This window comes from Dromaius novaehollandiae, chromosome 1, assembly GCF_036370855.1.
Source record: "Dromaius novaehollandiae isolate bDroNov1 chromosome 1, bDroNov1.hap1, whole genome shotgun sequence".
Taxonomy (NCBI): Eukaryota; Metazoa; Chordata; class Aves; order Casuariiformes; family Dromaiidae; genus Dromaius; species Dromaius novaehollandiae.
This window is the reverse complement of record NC_088098.1, coordinates 149,229,447-149,246,310: the sequence shown is the minus strand read 5'-3', so window position 1 is coordinate 149,246,310 and position 16,864 is coordinate 149,229,447. Positions and strand designations below refer to the sequence as shown.

Sequence of the window (16,864 nt, the reverse complement as noted above, 5' to 3'; positions counted from 1 at the left end):
TGAATGAGAAACATGAATAGCAGAAAAGTATCCTGTCTCCAGTTGATCACATTGCATAAAGCAATAATATTTATTATCTGTGAGATTTTGCAAGAATACCATTCTTACGCATAATACACATAATATTCTGTCAATTCTCCATGACATATTAATGAGAGTAGATCTACCCAAACCAATAAGTCTAGGGCATGGTCAAAGTTGGATTCATTCAGCTGTTGACTGAATCAGATAACCAGTTTCAGGTTTCTCACAGTCAGTTACATCCACCTGTTGATTTAGAGAGTACAGGTGGGAGCTTCCTCCTTAAAGAGCTCGCCAGCTAAAAAATATCACAGTAGCCTGAGAGAGTGAATCAAGGGACAAACAATCTGGTCAACTCATTAATAACAAAATAATAAAAAATAATCAAACCTAATTATTATTTTTTAGAGGACTGACATTTTTATGATTAAAAAAATTCATTGCAATTTGCAAACCTGTTGAAGTTAATTGTGATTTTCTTGTTCTGGTTCTCTTCCCAATGATTGAAATTTCTTGTTCATTTTTAAAGAAAAAGAAATACAGTACTTGAATAATAAATTGTGTTTTCCCAAGGCAGAACAAATCATAGTGATGAACCTTTAACAATGGTTACCAAGTTAGAACCTGAAATGAAAAATAAGTATTTTCTAGCTGAAGGTTTTGTTTTTAATGTGTTTGTATTTTTAACTTTATTGAGTGCCGATTACAGAACATTCAAGTCTATCAGAACATTAGACTGCTCCACTGACTGAAAACTTTGAGGATGTTTTTAAAAAGTGAGATTCGTTTGTGAAATGAAATCAGTATCACTGCTCCACGATAACTCTTGAGGAGAGAAGTTAATATCACTTATTAAATAATGTTAAATGAGATCAAACAAGAACAACAAACTTAGGAGTGCTCTTGGAGCTCCTGTTTTTCCCCAGGCTGCTTATGCAACATCACTCTAACGCACAGTTTACGGGCCTGCCATTTTGTTACATAAGGTACTCCTAAAATATATGTAGGCATTTGTTAGTTCAGTTAAGTGCCATATCTGAGCTTTTACCAGGAAGCATATCGCAATGTTAACAAATGATCATAAGTGCTTACGTATTGCTGGGGTTTGGATTGTTGTTGTTATTTTAATATAAATAGACCTCATCTAAAAGCTAGCAAATATTATCAGCATGCATTACACTTGAATATATTACCTTCTGACCATTGCTTAAGTGAAGAGTATGCACAGTCTTTGGTTTAGAAAAGCCAAAGCGATCAAGATGTAGGGCTTTAAAATCTGCCTTTCAAATTATTGAGCAGCTTCTCTGTTTATTATACGGTAGTCTACATAATATTATTGTTTTAATGAGCAGTCAAGTGGAGAAGTGAACAAAATTACTTTCCAACACATCCTCACACACACAGTTCAGACTTTCAAAGCCTCGCCTCATATAGATAGATAAAACTGTGACAACAGCAACCCTAGGTCAGGCAAAATGGCCATCTTGCCCCAAATCCTCTCTGGCATCGGGCAGTAGGAAATGCTTAGGAAGACCCTGCAAACAGTGGAGGCTTGTAACAATATTACAGACTCCCAGTGGAGATGTCTTCAGCCAGGCATTGTATCTTGGTATTCAACCTCTGTTGGTGGGATTGCTGCCGTGAATGTAATTGCTTTCTGAACCTGCTTGAACCCAAGGAGACAAGTGTCTATCCTTGGCACATCTGTACAGCTAAATAATAGCAGACCAGGGAGGGAGCTTGAGCACTGCACGCTGCTTTTTCCAGTGCTGCGTAAGCACTGGAAAAGTGCTCTCCTCGGGAGCACTTCAGCTAGTTCCCTCAAACTAGCTCTCTCCACTACAAATGTGCCATAAAGGGGGTGGGCCTGAATTGGGGAAGGTTCAAGCCACTTAGAGCCACTCGGCTTTGAGAGCCAAACAGGAGCCAGGCCCTGGCTCACCTCCTTTAGAAGAAATACTTCATTTAGCTGTTTCTGGAGCCAGGTCCACCTAGCTCAGCAGCCCACCTCAGCTGTGGCTGGACACGGGTGCCAAGGAACAAGGGTGAGAAGAAGGGACTCCTACCTCAGGACACTCACTGAGGTTCCAAGAATTTGCAGCCCCAAACTTCCTAAGCCAGAGGCGGTGGTTTTGTATTTAATAGCCCTTGATGGATTTCTCTTCTATGAACTCACCCAGTCACCTCATTAGCTGATGTAACATTTTAGCATCCACATCCTGTGGTGAGGAGCTCGACAGCCTGACTTTGCTACGTGAAGAGCCACCTCCTTTGGTTTTAACCTAGCCAGCTGCCAGCTTCATGTGATGCCCTCCACTGCTGGCACTGGAAGAAGCAGTGAACAGTCATTCCCAGTTTGCCTTCTCCACGCTGCGCATGATTTTACAGATTTCTGCTGTATCGCCCCTTAGTCATCTCTTTATCAGCTTTGTCACTACTCATGCAGAAGCTGTTCTGCTCCTCTGATCACCGGTGCTGCCTCTCTATGAATCTCTTCCCTCATCATTATACTCTTTCTGAGCTGGGGGGATTAACTATATACAGTATTCAGGAAGTGGGCACACCATAATTTATACAATGAAATAATGAGATTCTTTTTTATTATTTCCCATTCCATTCTTTTCCTAATAAACCCTAATGTTCTATTTGTTTGTTTGCTTGTTTCCCAGTCACATCTGAGCATTGCATTGATTTTTTCACAAAGTTGTCTACGGAAGATTATGTCTAACTTTCAGCAGCTTCAGTGACTTGTGGCAATGAATCTCCATTATTTTGCTTCAGGTAACATGTATTTTCTTTTATTAACTTTCAGCCTGACTTTCATATTACATTCATTTGACATGAAGATATTCAAAGAGAAAAGGTGGTTGAAGCGCACCAGTAGATGATGCTCTGTCATGCATGTTTTGAAATAAGTTCAGGTTTCATACTTGAACTTCCAAATTTCCATTCCAATCAAACACACATGCACATCTTTTAGATATTTTTCCATATCACTTGATTATAAAATTTCTATTTTATGCACAAAGATGTCCCTAAGAATAGTGGTAAAATGGATCAAAAATGTCTTCTGTTATAATCAGGCCAGTAAAACACCACCTGCTTCATGCAGACTTATGACCAAGCAGAAGAAGGTGAGATAACCTCCTTGTCCCCATCATTTACCATTACTTGATTGTTCTTAGTTTGGCATCTTGGAGCTCCCAGCATGGAGCTGGTCATGCTACCTGCCATGAAAGTGCAGAGAGAGAGGGGGGGGAAAAAAAAAAAGATGGCATTGCCTCAAAGAGCTTGCAATCTAAGCACAGGATAAGAAATAGCAGGCAGGTACTGACAGGGTACAGGGAAAAGCACATGGCAATACTAGTTACTAGTGACAGAGGTCCAAGCTCAGGGGTGACCTAACTTGTTGTGAGGGTTTTATTTTTCTGAAGCCACAGGTGAATTTTCAGATTGATGCTAAACTAGGACTAGCTCTGGAGATACGTAAGGATATTCCTCCCACATGTGGCAGGCAGCATGTGAGAAACATTGCCCTCTGCCATGGTCCTTGGAAAAAGGAACAGAAGTGTCTTTATCAAAGTGATATTAAGCCAAACATTTTGATTGAGTTGTGCTTCACAGTTTGCCATAATGGGGAAGAAATGTAAGAAAAGAAACATAAAAATGGCACTTCCTCCTCTCTCAAATGTATACAGACATTATGTGTACAAGTGCAAGAAAGCTATGGCCCCCCAAAACCCTCTGCCTAATCTGCAGAGATGCCCAAGCCACCACAAGATAAATGCAAGGAGCAGAGAGTGAGCCACGTCTGAAATTTCTCAGCTGACTACTCAGAGCACTACCTTCCTGATCACATACCTTCTCACCTGCTTTCTTTTTCCTGCCCTGCAACTCTTGCATTTATGGCTTCAGCTGGCAAGACACCTTTTATGACACCTATATGGCCCATAGCAGATCACAACGATTGGTATTGACCTTAGTCCCTACAAATAAAGCTGTGAAATACCAAAAGTACCCTTACATAAACAAATCCACCACCTCTACATTCTTCTTGAATTGTACTACACGGTGTTTCCTTTCCAAACTTCAATAATCTGCCTTATGACGAATCTTTCAAAAGTCAGCCAATGCTGACTTCTTTTAAACTTCCAGCCTGAATAAAGTTAGTTAAGATATAAGTATTTGCATGGTCTCAGCCTAGTTTTTCAAACACAAGTTTTAATAAGATCAAGGATCAACAGAAGGCTAAGCCAAATCTATGAAGATGACTGGTTTTCATACAGATAATGATTTCCCTACAAAATCTGCAGCTCAAGCGCATCTGCTCTAAGAGCCCAAAAGCAAAACTCTAAACACAAATGGAACAAAATTACTTAAACTCTATATTGTCCAGCTCACAAAGAGAAAAAAAGCAACAAAGCATGCAGTAAAGTACACATTCTACTGTCATTTTAATTTTTTTTATTTATTGATTATCAACTGTATAGCAATATTAGTAATCTGATTGCTCAAAACTTAGGGTTGAAAATGGGCAATGACTATAGAAATCATTATCTTTGTTGTGCAAAATGTCCTACCCTTAAAGAATACTAAAACTACACGTTGAAACCATCAGTTATTGGGAAATGCAATCTTAATTTACCTACCTTAAACAAAGGGGTCATGATGCAACATCAGTTGCAGGATTATACACTACTTTTTTTCCAAAGAACTTTACTATTTTGCTTTATTGTTAATATACTGTGAAGTAAAATTCCTTTTCCAGTTTAAAAAGTGGAAAAAACCCACATTAGTCTACTGCAGGAGCCATCGACTGGGTTGAGCCCTTTAGATCCGCAGCATAAAAACCTACCATGAAACTTAACTTAATAAAAAGTTATTATCCTCTCTGTGACAAACACAGCGCTAGAACAAGGTGGACACACACCACGTTGAAGGCCTGAGCCACAGGACCACTGGCCTTGCTCCTCAGGGCACTGCCTGACTGGTCTCAGAGGTGGAGTACAGAATAAGGTGGAGAGCAAACTAATGGCCTTGGCGCAACTCCTGAGTCTGGGCACCGTGATGGAGCTGGCACTGCCATACTGCAGCAGCAGCAAGGGCTCCAGGTGGAGGGAGAACAGCAGCCTGAGTTGTGCCTCGGCCCTTTCCAGGGCCAAGGTCCTGCACCATGACTGGAGCTTCTCCTCACAGCAAGGAGTTGGCAACACCTTCTGTGAGGGGAGCAAGGACAGGGGAAGAAGCGAAAGCAGGGGCAGGAGAACATGGCAGACAGTGTGAGGAGGATGGGAAAGATGAAAAAGCAGTAGTACCGAGACCTGATTATAGAAAGAGTGGAAACCACTGCTCTTGTGGGATCAGATATGTCCCAAGTCTCTCACTGCCCACCGCAAGTCTCTCATTGCCTTTTTCTACCTTTATCAACATTCCTTCTCTTGGTCTGGGTTTTCCACCTCTGTCACCAGTTCCAGCCCTTCCCATGCACCTTGTTTCCAAGGCTTATCATCTTCTGGCCCCATCAAGCCCTCTAACTTAATTTTAGGTCCCTGCTCTTCACTGTCCCCAACACCAAAGCCACTCCTCCTCCCTTCCGGTCCCACCATTTCTTGCCCCAGTGCATTTGAATCAAGCTGTTTCTTCCTCCTTCTCCACCCTGCCTAACTGACAGCAGGCACACCCTGCCAATAAAGCCTTCACGCTCCCTCCTTGTGGTGCTCTGCACAGCAGGAACATCTGAGAAGAATAAGTGGCAGTGAAAGTCCACTCAGGCCTTCAGCCACAGACTGGAGCATCTCGTTCTTTCCAGAAGGATAAGCAGTCACTTGGTGCATAACCACGCCGGGGCGTTGCTCCAAACTGACAGCGTCTTCAGCGACTGCAATGGCCAAGCCCTTAACATCCCTGCAGCGACAAAGTGCAACCTGAGCTTTGTAACAAGATGATGACCAAGACGAATCTTCATAGGCCCAACAGGAGGCACACCCCTGTCATAAGGCTGATCCCAAGCGAAGTATCTTTTGCCTGCTCCAAGACGCAAAGACAGAAGAACTCAACAGCCTCAATGAAAGTGTTTTTCAACACCTCTCAAAAATGCAAATTAACAGAAAAATAAAGATTAAGGTCTCCTAATGCAAGATGATGTACATTTAAGCCATCTATAGCAGTTACGTGGCCAGAGAATATATTTTCCTCTAACCACGATCTCAGCAATAGCTGAACCATTTTATCTGAAACTTCCCAAAGAGATTCTGTCTTCAGCAAATACTCAAACTGGAAAATGTCAGCCTAGTTTCAAGCTTAGCAGATGTATAAGCACCTGAAAGCAGAGCATTATATTGGAGAAGTACTGAATAAGCTTAACTGTGGACAATATTGCTGCCTATGATAAAATAACAATTTTTACTCCAAGTGAAACGAAGTCAAGTGTTCTTGCACACCCTGGGCTAGAAAATGGGGCATTAGTCATAATTCTGTGAAGTACAGTGTGTGGGTTCAACCCTGCACACATGCAGAGTAGCACCTTTATTCATGAGGCAAAGTACTTTTAGGCAAGTCTACTGTTTGCATGGTTTGGAGTAGGGCATAGAAATGTTGCTGGCTTGGGGAATCACCCTGGTGTCAGATACCTGGTTTGGAAAAAACTTAATTCACACATCCTCAATGGAGATAGTGTATAGCTTGGCAATTACGTTCTCCGAAGATTCCTGTTTCCAGGCCATCCCTGCAGAGCAACTCCGTGTCAATATTCATTTACAGAAATGTATGCAGGATTGGGCCCTTCGCCAGCCGACAGCTTTCAGAATCAGACACGGATCAGCGGATGAGCTAGCTCCGTCTAGAAACTGTGAACACTAATTATTTAGTATCACCAGACCAAGTCGAACCACGGTGGGATACAAATTAACATTTCAAACGGCGGGGGGGAAGAGAGGGAGAATTTTCCACTTCAGGATCCAGCCACTTGTTGAGTGCGCACCGAAAGCTCACGTTGGCCCTGCTCATCTGGGGGAATCCCACAGCCCTTCTGGAGATTTAGCACCATGGAAAGATTAAAGTTCCTCTGCTGGCTGTGATGCTTATAACCGCTAATTATCTCTGAGTCACTTGAGTGAAAGTAAACTGCTATCTTGCAGACAGTTAAGGAGTACCCAGTAAAGTTTACGGACGAGCATGCTTGCTAATTGCCAAATCACGCCGGTGACCATGCAGGAAAGCCCCACCGCACAACTCCTCAAGAAAGACGTGCTGCGTCGCCGCTCAGCAGCGTATTTAACATCTCCCCCCTGTGCTGCACACGAAAGGAAAACAAGCAGGAGCCTGACACATGGTTTCAGCAGCAGGGCTCCTGCAGCAAATGACACAACCTCTGGTCCCACCGGGAACCTTCCCCCACCCGAAAATACCATTGCTCTGGCTGGAAGTTTTCCTCCACTGAGCCCTGCCAGGTCGCTCCCCAGCCCCCGTGCAGCCTAGGCGAAACGAGCCCGCGCCGGCAGCGAGCTGCGGACTGCACCAACACCAGATGGGGCCCAGAGGCATTTCGTCTTCCCGAGCCGGCGGGCCAGCCCCGCTGCAGCAGGTCTCCCCCACGGCCCGTCCCCACGGGGACCGGCTGCCCCCCGCGCGGGCCACGCGGAAACTTGCCCGCGCCGCCGGCCGCGCTGCCACCCCGCTGGCAGCGCCGCCCTGCCGCGGAGAGGGGCGCCCCCCACGCGGGGAGCCCGCCGGGTGGTGGGGGGAGCGCGGCGCGTGGGCGCCGCGGGTGGACGCGGCGAGGGGGCGCCGCGGGGCCAGCGCAGGGCCGCGCGTTACCTGGGGGGCCGGTGCTGCGGGAGCGCGGCGGGGAAGCCCCAGCCGCCGCCGCCGCTGCTGCTGCTGTCCGCGGTGGCCACCTGGGCGCCGCCGGTGCCGGTGCCGGTGCCGGTGCCGGGCTGGATGCCGCCGCTTTTCCGGTGCCTGCCGGTGCCGCTGCGGCAGCGGCCGCCACTGCTCCAGGCGCGCAGGAGGCCGGGCTCGGGAGCCGGCAAACTCTTCCTCGCAGCCGCCGAGCCGGGGACGCTGCCCGCCGCCGCCTGCCTGCCGCCGGTGCCGCTGCCGTGTCTCATGGTGCGCGGGGCCGCCGCATGCCGCGCTGCCGCCTGCCCGGGCGCCGCGGGACCCACGCGCGCCGGGGCCAGGGGCTCCGCCGGCAGCGGGAGGCCGCCGGGAGCCCGGGCTGCTGCGGGGGGGGGAGGAGGCCGGGGGCCGGGGGGGCTGCTGGCTCGGGCTCCCGCTGGTGCATTAAGTTAAATGCGCGGCCGGGAGGGGCAGGGCGGGCGCGGGGGCTGCGGGGCCGATAGTTGTCCGCAAAGTTGGAGCCCCTCGGGCGAGGCGGGGGCATCCTCTCCGCGGGTCCTTCATCGCCGTCCTCCTCCTCCTCCTCCTCCTCGCCGGCGGGCTGCCGCCCCGCGCCCTCGGTCGGTGGCGCGGGGGGGGCGCCCCGCGCCCGTGGGGAGCCGCGGCCCCGGGGCTGGCGGCGGCGGCGGCGCGCAAGGACCGCGCTCGCCCGCGCCGGCTTCCTCTGCCGCTCGCTCTCTCCCGGGGAAGGAAGGGGTGGGGGGGGAGCCCAAACCCGGAGCCTGTGTGCAAAATGGGTCAGGGAGGGGGGAAAAGGGAACCCGCTGACTACGCGCCCCCTCCCCTCTTTGGAGAGCGGCGGGCTGCGGGGAGGGACGGGCTGGGGAGGTGGGTAGCGAAAGGGCTGCAGAGGAGCTCTGCCTCCCCGTCTCCGTTTGCACAAGTGCAGGGAATGTTCCACTGACCTACATATTTTTCCAAACATACGTGACCTTTTTTTTTCTCTCTCTCGCACTCGTTCTGTGGGAGGAGACAGGCGAGGATCCAAGAAAAGGAGAAGCTGGAAAGAGAACGAAATGGGAAGCAGGGGAAAAAAAAATCCTCAATCAAAACCCAGCCCGAAATCAAGGATGGTTTCGCAACGCCTCGAGCAAACCCCGGCGTGCCGGCATTTGCATATGGCTAGAGCCCGCTCCCCGCCGGCCGCCCCTACAGCTTGTCCCCGGGAGCCGCCGCGACCCGAATCGGCCCCGCTGCCGCCCGCCCCGCCGGGCAGGGCTGCGCCAGGTGCCCCGCCGCCGGCGCCCGGACCCCCGGCCCCCCCGGCCCAGGCGGCACGGCTTCCCCGGCGGACTGCGGCGCTCCCCCCAGCAGGCAGACCCAGCCGGCGCAGGGGCGACCCGAGGGCGGCCCGTGCCCGTGCCCGCGCCCCCGCCGCCGGTAGCCGCGGGAACCGCAGCACCGCGTTGCCCCGGGGCAGGCTCCCGGCCTCGGCGGGCACGGGCAGTAACTCCCGGCTTGGTTACGCAACGCCACGCCGGCAATTAGAGCAAAACCTTGACAGAGTGCTTTCCTTTTTTTTTTTTTTTTTTTTTTTTTTTTTTTTTTTTTTTTGCAAAGTAGGTCATTCTTTTTATTCCCCACTTTGCATTATTTTTTGCCTAATACTCCTCCTGAAAAGTAGCCAGTGAAAGATAAGGAAATGTGCTGGAGCCATTTACTTTGGGGCTCGCTTTTGCCTCACTGGGCAATCAGTCCTGCTGCCCTGTGCCCGGGGCAATGAGCAAGGCCGGTGGCTGTCCCCTGGCAGGAGGGTGACAGCGGCGCGGGGGCACAGCTTGCCTGCGGCCCCACTCACTTCCCCTGCGCGTACTGAGTGCCACTGCCCCAGGGCCCCGCACCCAGGCTCCTGGCTCTGTGTCCGCAGGGCCAAAAGACCCCCACTGCTCTGCCGGAGAAACACCCGGAGCAGGCGCCTCTTGCACCTGCAAAGGGTTCTCCCGCTAGCCTGGAGTATGTGCTTTTTAGGGTGGTTGTATCTGTTGTGGAAAGCAGTGATTTGTTGCGGAGGAAAAAGCCACTTCAGCTGGTGCCAGCTGTGTCTCCACCAGAAGGTCCTGCCATACCTGTGCTAGCAAAGTTGGTGTGGTGGGGGCCATTTCCCCATCTCCCCCGGTCCGTTCTGCCTCCTGCCTTATTAAAGACACGTTAAACCTTGTAAAATAATAGCCAGCAGAGACCTCTCTGCCCACACCAAGTCTGCGTGTGTGGGCGCAGTGTGTGGGTTGAAGGTTGCTCCAGCCACCTGGCTCCAGAAAGGAGCCTTACTGCATCCCACAGCTATACGGCGTATGCAGCTACCCCAGTTATCCTATGGTGATGCCCAGCGTTCCCCCTCCGACGGCAGATCTAGCTAGTTATATGATTTGATTTATTCTTGAATGCAAATGTTAATAATTACAAAGTATGGAAAAATGTTGCGTTCTTTTAGCTGAGCACTTTTACATCACCTTACTTTATACAACAGGCATGACTAATGTTGAAAGAGTAACATTGTTTACTTTTAACCAAGATTAAATACAAAACTTTGAACAGCTCCTCCCTTCCTTTGGATGAAACCCAGCATTTTTTCCCATTTGGAAACTGTCAAACAGTGGTTAAACAATCCTTTGGCAAACAAGTAGTGCCTGAGGGAATAAACCATCAGATACATGGGGAGTGGAATAAAAGATATTTCTCTTTCTGAGGTATTTTTCTTGTGTTGCGCAATGAAGTATAGCACAAGAGCTTCGAGCCTTGTAAGGTTAGAGAAGAGGGACTTCCCGTGATTATATACCACCTGATTTGATATTCCACTGCTTCTGAAAACAGAACAAAACCTTGCCCCAAAACACCCATACACTTTCAAAAACTGTAAAAACAAGTACCTTAAGGAAAATACCATGCTGAGAAAGGCAATCTGCGAGACATAGGAGCATATATCCAAAATTATACCTGCATCTTACTTTAATGTTTTCCCTGTAAATTCATAATGACTTCAATGCACAAGTGAAAAAGTGAAACTGGTTAAGGTTTGTTTATTAATTCATTCCCTAGGTTACCACTGTAAACTTTAATTAGGGCAACAATCAGCACTTTGGCTGAGCGTGAGGCAGGGTTTTCCCAGCACATACCTGTGCTCCACTGTGAAACACTAACCATTTAAAACACACATACTCCCTACTAGACCAGTTACCGATGGGAAATAACTAAACGCGATCAGTGCTGTGTTTTGTTTGGAAATTACCCAAAGGACTAAATGCCACGTATAAGAAATTAAGGAAAAGAGCCCAGCGTTTAGTTTTAAAATTTTAAAACATTTTATAATCACAAAATGTTGGTAAATTACTTTTCAGACATCAGGAGTCTGTGATCCGAAGCAGCAGTCCCTTTTTTTTTTTTTGACTAGAGTAAGCTGGCCAACCTTCATGGCCTAGCAATGAGACACCAGTGGTTTCAGTGGGCCGGGAACCACAAGATAGGGGCCTCCCAGGGTGGAGGACCAAGAGAAAGAGCAGGAGGTGACAGCAGTCCCCCGGGGACCTCTCCACCTCCACTGTGGAGAGTGCATAGGAGGGATGTGGAATTGGCTGCGCTTTCAGTCTGGACATACTGTCTTTAACTCTGCCAGCTTGCTTTCCCTCACTGCCAGGGATGTGAACTGTGCAGTGCCATCACCACCACATGATGTAACCCTCAGCTCAGGAGTTACCGTGAACATCTCTCGACCAACAACCTGGTAGTTGGGCATAGATGGTACCTGTGCAATATGAACACTTTTAATATTTAATGGACCCAAGCTTGTGCTGCTGAGAAGTAAAATGCAATTTGCAACCAATAAAGCCTATATTTGGATTAGCACTTGTGCATATGTAAAAGAGGCCCTCAAAATAATAATCCTGTAACGTAAGTGGCAAAAATGTCTCAAAAGTCATGGCACTGTGGAAGAGAGGGGGATGATCCAAAGGAATAAAAGATCCTCAAAGAGAAGACCAGCTTACACCGAATACAAAGATACTCTCTTAAGTTTTCATTTAAGGAAAGAGATGAACAAGAATTAACTTCTTTAATATTACCCTTGTATTATTTAAAGGACAGGACAGACTTCAGGCTGCTTGCTTTCTTACCTTCCACATCAAAAAAGGCAGCAACAAGGATAAATACATGTCAAATAAATCTAGGGGCTTCCGTTAGTTGAAGTAGTTGCACGAGCAATTCCTAGTGGGAAATGTGCTGCTTTCTAGCCTGGCTGGCTGGGGGGAGGTGAGCACGGGAGTGGGTGGACAGCTGTGAGGAGCTGCTTCTTTGTGTAAAACACTTCTGTAACCAATTTTGGCAGAATTTCTGGAGAGAGGAAAACTTTTTAGAGATCAGCACTATTTTTCAATCCGCAGCTTACAACTTCCTGAGGGAGGGAGAGAGAGTACATACCAACCAGCAGCATAGTCTCTGAATCAGGGAAAGGTGGAGAGATGCCAGAGAGAAATGGACTTCAAATGCATCTTAGTGGTGCTATCTCAAGAGTTAGGGTAGGATATGTGATGGGTCTTCAGGATCTGTTCAGCTAGAAAGCCAGAGTCTTGTTTTTCTGCACAGTTATTACAAGAGCCTCTTTGTTGATTTGACCTTTCTTTAGTCCGACCCCTTTTGAAGCAAAAATTTATCCTTTCCCAAGGTTTTCACAGAAGAACATAGTCTTGCATACCAGCTCTCTGAAGGTTTGATTTCTCCATCTTACAGAACCAAGGATTCGTAGGTTTTCTTTAAGTGGTTAATGCAAGAAGGGGAGAAAAGACGAAGCCGTGGGCTGAAAAAGTGAGTGACTAAATGTTGAATAGATTTCATGTCTAGAATGTCTGAAATTGTTGCTGGGGGTGAAGAAAGCCTTAAAGCCTACCTTTGCCCTGCAGTCTGGTGGCTGGGCATTTACAGCCTTCCTGTGAAGCGCAGTGCTTCTAGAGCCTGAGCTGTACATATGCATTCAAATGCCACGGAGCGCACTGCATGTGTGTGGCAGCCCAAAGAGCCAAAGCTCAAGGCTGCGGAAATTATTGTTCCTCCTGTGTGAAAGATGAGATGATCCTCTCATTCTCGGGTTGACAATGCCCTTTGTTCCTGTGGACTTCTTGGCCCGTACGAGACGTTTCATGCGCTCCTGCCAGGATGGGAATACGTCCTGTGGCGAAGTCCCATTTCAGTGGGACTGCATTGGTTAATAAGGAATAATGGCCTGGCAGTACCTGTGAGAAACGCTCGGATCCAAAATCAGGCTGATTGAACTCGTTTAGCTTTGACAGCTGTTAGAGAAAAAGAAGTTCAAATTCAAACCCTAGAGAAAAGGATCTGCTATTTTTCTCTGGAAATCACAATGAAACAGAGGATAATAAAGGGTTATAGTGCCACAGTCTTTGAATTAAGACTGGCTGGGAGAAATCTGAACACAGATGTAGCATCTGCAGCCTTACCTTGACTAAGAAAAACAACTGCATTAATGCGGGGCTCAGGTAGTACTTTTTGGCACGACCCGCTCCCTATGGATCCATGCAAATATTTCAATTGCCGGCAGATATGACAGGGACCTCCCGCCTATTTTCAGAAGCTGTGGATTAGCAGTGGGAAGGTGTAGCAAACCATTGCCTCTCTCCTTACAACCGTCAGCCTGATCCCCCTCACTGCTGACTTCAGTAGGAGATGGATTAGGCCTGTAGCTCATCCTCACTTTCAGGACTCTATAGTTTTTCAAATTCTTTGTTAACTACTCCCTCCTCTCATTTTTTCTGAGTATTGTTCTCACTAACAACCCGGTTGTTTTACCACTTACCAACATGCTCACTTTTTCAAATTCTTCTTAACTTTCTTTGACTCTGATGCAGCTCTCGTGACTATTTTTAACTCAAAATATTTAACCTGCATTAGTAAAAATATGGAAAATTTAAATGTGAAAGTTAAATAAATAAGAGACATAATAATAAAAATCTTCAAACTTAGGGGCATATGGCTCTGCCATTACATATATAACACTGTCATCTAAACATCCTATGATTTTTCAAAGCACCAAGCAATTACCAATAACAAGAGAACACGTAAGCCTGAATGTAACCACTTAACTTTCAAATATAATCTCTGAAAATTTTGTTCCAGGATGCTTCTAGCATACGTGCCTAGTTATTTCTTGTTATTTTATCTGATACATCCCCTACATATGAGAAGTGACTATTGTGACCACTAATTTTGAGGTCCTGAAGAAATCCAGAACAAAGAAATTTCCCTCAGTGTATCTTGTCAAGTGACTTACAGTCAAACTAAAGCATGCTTTGAAAAGACATTGATCTTGACTTAAAAAATCCAAGTCAGGATAATTTCTTCATAATCTCTTTCAATGTTTTGACTGGTGTTGCTTGAACTGCAGAAAGCAGCAAGCACTAGATGTCAATGAGGCACCAGAAATGTTCTACTACGATATATTCACCTCTGTCTAAACAGACACTAAATTCCTGATAAGAATACCCCCCCATTGAATTAAACCATGCATTTAAAAACAAATTACCTTGCCATTAAACTTTTAGTCTGAGCATCGTAATACATAAAAAAAGACATTTACAAATCTCCTTTCTTTCCTTGAGCTAGTTTATTTACTTTTAATATGGCCAATTAAAATGGGCTGCTTCATGGACTGTCCTTTTTGTCACTGCCACTTCCTCTTTCTGATATTCATGATTTCATTGTAAGCACTCTGGGATAGTGTTGAAATACAAACAGAACGCTAGAAAACAATTTCACTTATATGAAATCTGGTGAGATATTCTGCTGTTTTTGAAAAATAAGAGCTGTAAAAACTGGGAGTGTTCACTTCATCTCAGCAGTTAATGCAGACCGCGTGCAGATGTGGCTGGTAGAATAGGCTGTGCTATTTTGCTTGCATAGAGCATTACAGGAAGGAGGAAAGCTGAGGGAGAGAAAGGGTTAAAAAGGTAAATATTGACTTAAAGAAAGGAGACAAAAAGGAGAATGTGGGAGAACTGTAAATGAGCCAGGGAGGATGGAGAAAATTCCTCGGCAACTGTAATTAGGTTAGATTTCAGAAGTAATTGCAGTGTTCCAGCATCAGCAGATCCTGTAGGCAATATTTGCCCTCAGCTGCATTTGTAGAGGAAAAGGCAAGCAGTTTCAGCATGCAGGGCATGATTCTGATGTTTTTACACTAGCTATGCACAGATGTGAGTCCACTCTCCCAATCGATGCTCTTCTTATCTGTGCAACTGAAAGCGTGATCAGAGTCAGGCCTGGATGTTTCCAGTGAGTGGAAGCGGTAGGCACAGAGACAAAAACACAGCTGTGTGTATGGACACAAACATACAGTGCCTTTTGTTTCCCTTGCCTAAGTGGAAGAATATGTATTTAATGGAGCTGCTAGTGAGAAATTGTGTTAGTAACTTAATCCCGAGAAAATGTAAATGTTTGAAAGAAGTCCACTTCAAAGCAGTTGCTCACTTACAGCAAAAATAGTCCAGCAGCTCCTACGTGCTCTGGGGCACTGCCAGGTATAAGCCTGTAATGTGGATGCAGGCTGATGCCACAGGGTAAGACATTGCCCAGCACTGGCAGAGCAGCCGGTCGTATGCCTCTCTGCTCAGCAAAGGGAGGAAGCCGCAGGTGGAGCTTTTGCCAGAGTCTGGCCGACGTTGTATCCCCTGTAAAGGCCTTGGGGAGACCAGGCTGGTACTTAACTCTCCCTTACAGAGAAGTAACTGGAGCGTGGGAACTTCAGTCTTCTCCAGTTTCTTAAGATATACTTCTGCTGTAGAAAAAACAGATTATGTAGGCTTTCTGCAGAAAAAATAGATTCCACCTTTAAGTCTTTGGCAGAGGTTTTACATTAGCAGTTCATGCACCATCAGAAAATCAATTACCATTGGTATTACATGCAGATGAAATGCACAGAGTAATGGAGAATTCATTTTACACAATGCTCCTAATAAAATGCTAAATACAGCAAAATATTTTCCAAAGGGCTATTTATAGGCTCTGTGTAGAAAGTATGTCTCTGAGGGGAAGCCTGTACCTTTCTGATTTGGATGAGGTGTGAGTCTCACTCTTCTTAATGCTAATGTTGGTCAAGTACCTATTTCTGCCAGGATGGATTAAAGAGGAGAGCAGTCCATCATTTGTATTGCAATGGCTTTAACTTCACATGGAAAAGGACTTCTCTTTTAAAAGCAAGAGTTTCAAAGACTGTATCATTGCAGTGCCAGTTGTCTCAAGACCCTAAAATAACTGATTTTTTCCCTCGTTCTGGATACTCTTATCATCTTTTTCTGCTTTTAATGCCAAAGCAGTTTGCTGATTAGATTTTCAGTGTTTCAGTAAACCACTGACATCAACATCTCTTTACAAACAGACACATCTGCAATAGCAGCCCTATTCTTACTTGAGTTTGTGCATGTAGGTGGGGGCAAAAATAGGGACTGCAGTGTTATCAGGAAGGAATTAGGAAAATGAGAGCAGCTATGCAGGGTCGAACTGAAGTATTCTGCCTCTAACAGTGGCCAAAAAGAGATATCTCAGGAAGTGTATAAGCATACTCTTCCCTGGAGTGCCTAGTTTATGCTTGGGGAGCTCCTCTTATGTCCATGTAACCACCATGGGCAACATCTTCCAGCAGGGAACCCCACAGCTTAACTACATGCTTTATGAAAATACATCTGGTTTAGTTCGTTTTGAACCTGTTAGCTTTATTTGGTGTCCCTTCATTCCTGTGTTGGAAGAGAAAGTGAACCATCAGTCCCTTTTCACCCTCTTCATGTAACTCATGGTTTTACAGACCTGTGTCTTATCCCCTCCCAGTCATCTCTTTTCCAAGCTGAGGAGCTCTAGGCTGCTTCTTTGTTTCTTGTATGGAAACTATGCCATGTTTTTGATCATCTTTGCTACTCTTCTCTGAACGTTTTCCAGGTTCAAGATGTAT

General features: G+C 46.4%; 1 protein-coding gene across 4 annotated transcripts in view; it reads right to left on the bottom strand.

Moving 5' to 3' along the window:
• The window catches only part of NPAS2 (neuronal PAS domain protein 2), a 105,399-nt gene extending 96,334 nt beyond the window's left edge, over positions 1–9,065 (bottom strand). For 2 of the 4 annotated variants that reach the window (XM_064502486.1, XM_064502494.1), the window contains exon 1: positions 7,837–9,064. In XM_064502486.1, coding sequence (XP_064358556.1) covers positions 7,837–8,129 — 293 coding nt within the window. In that variant the 5' untranslated portion in view covers positions 8,130–9,064. Of the gene's footprint in view, positions 1–7,836 lie in introns of all 4 variants that reach the window. The other 2 variants (XM_064502501.1, XM_064502496.1) reach the window with 2 other exon arrangements.
• Between the last annotated feature and the right edge of the window lie 7,799 nt (positions 9,066–16,864).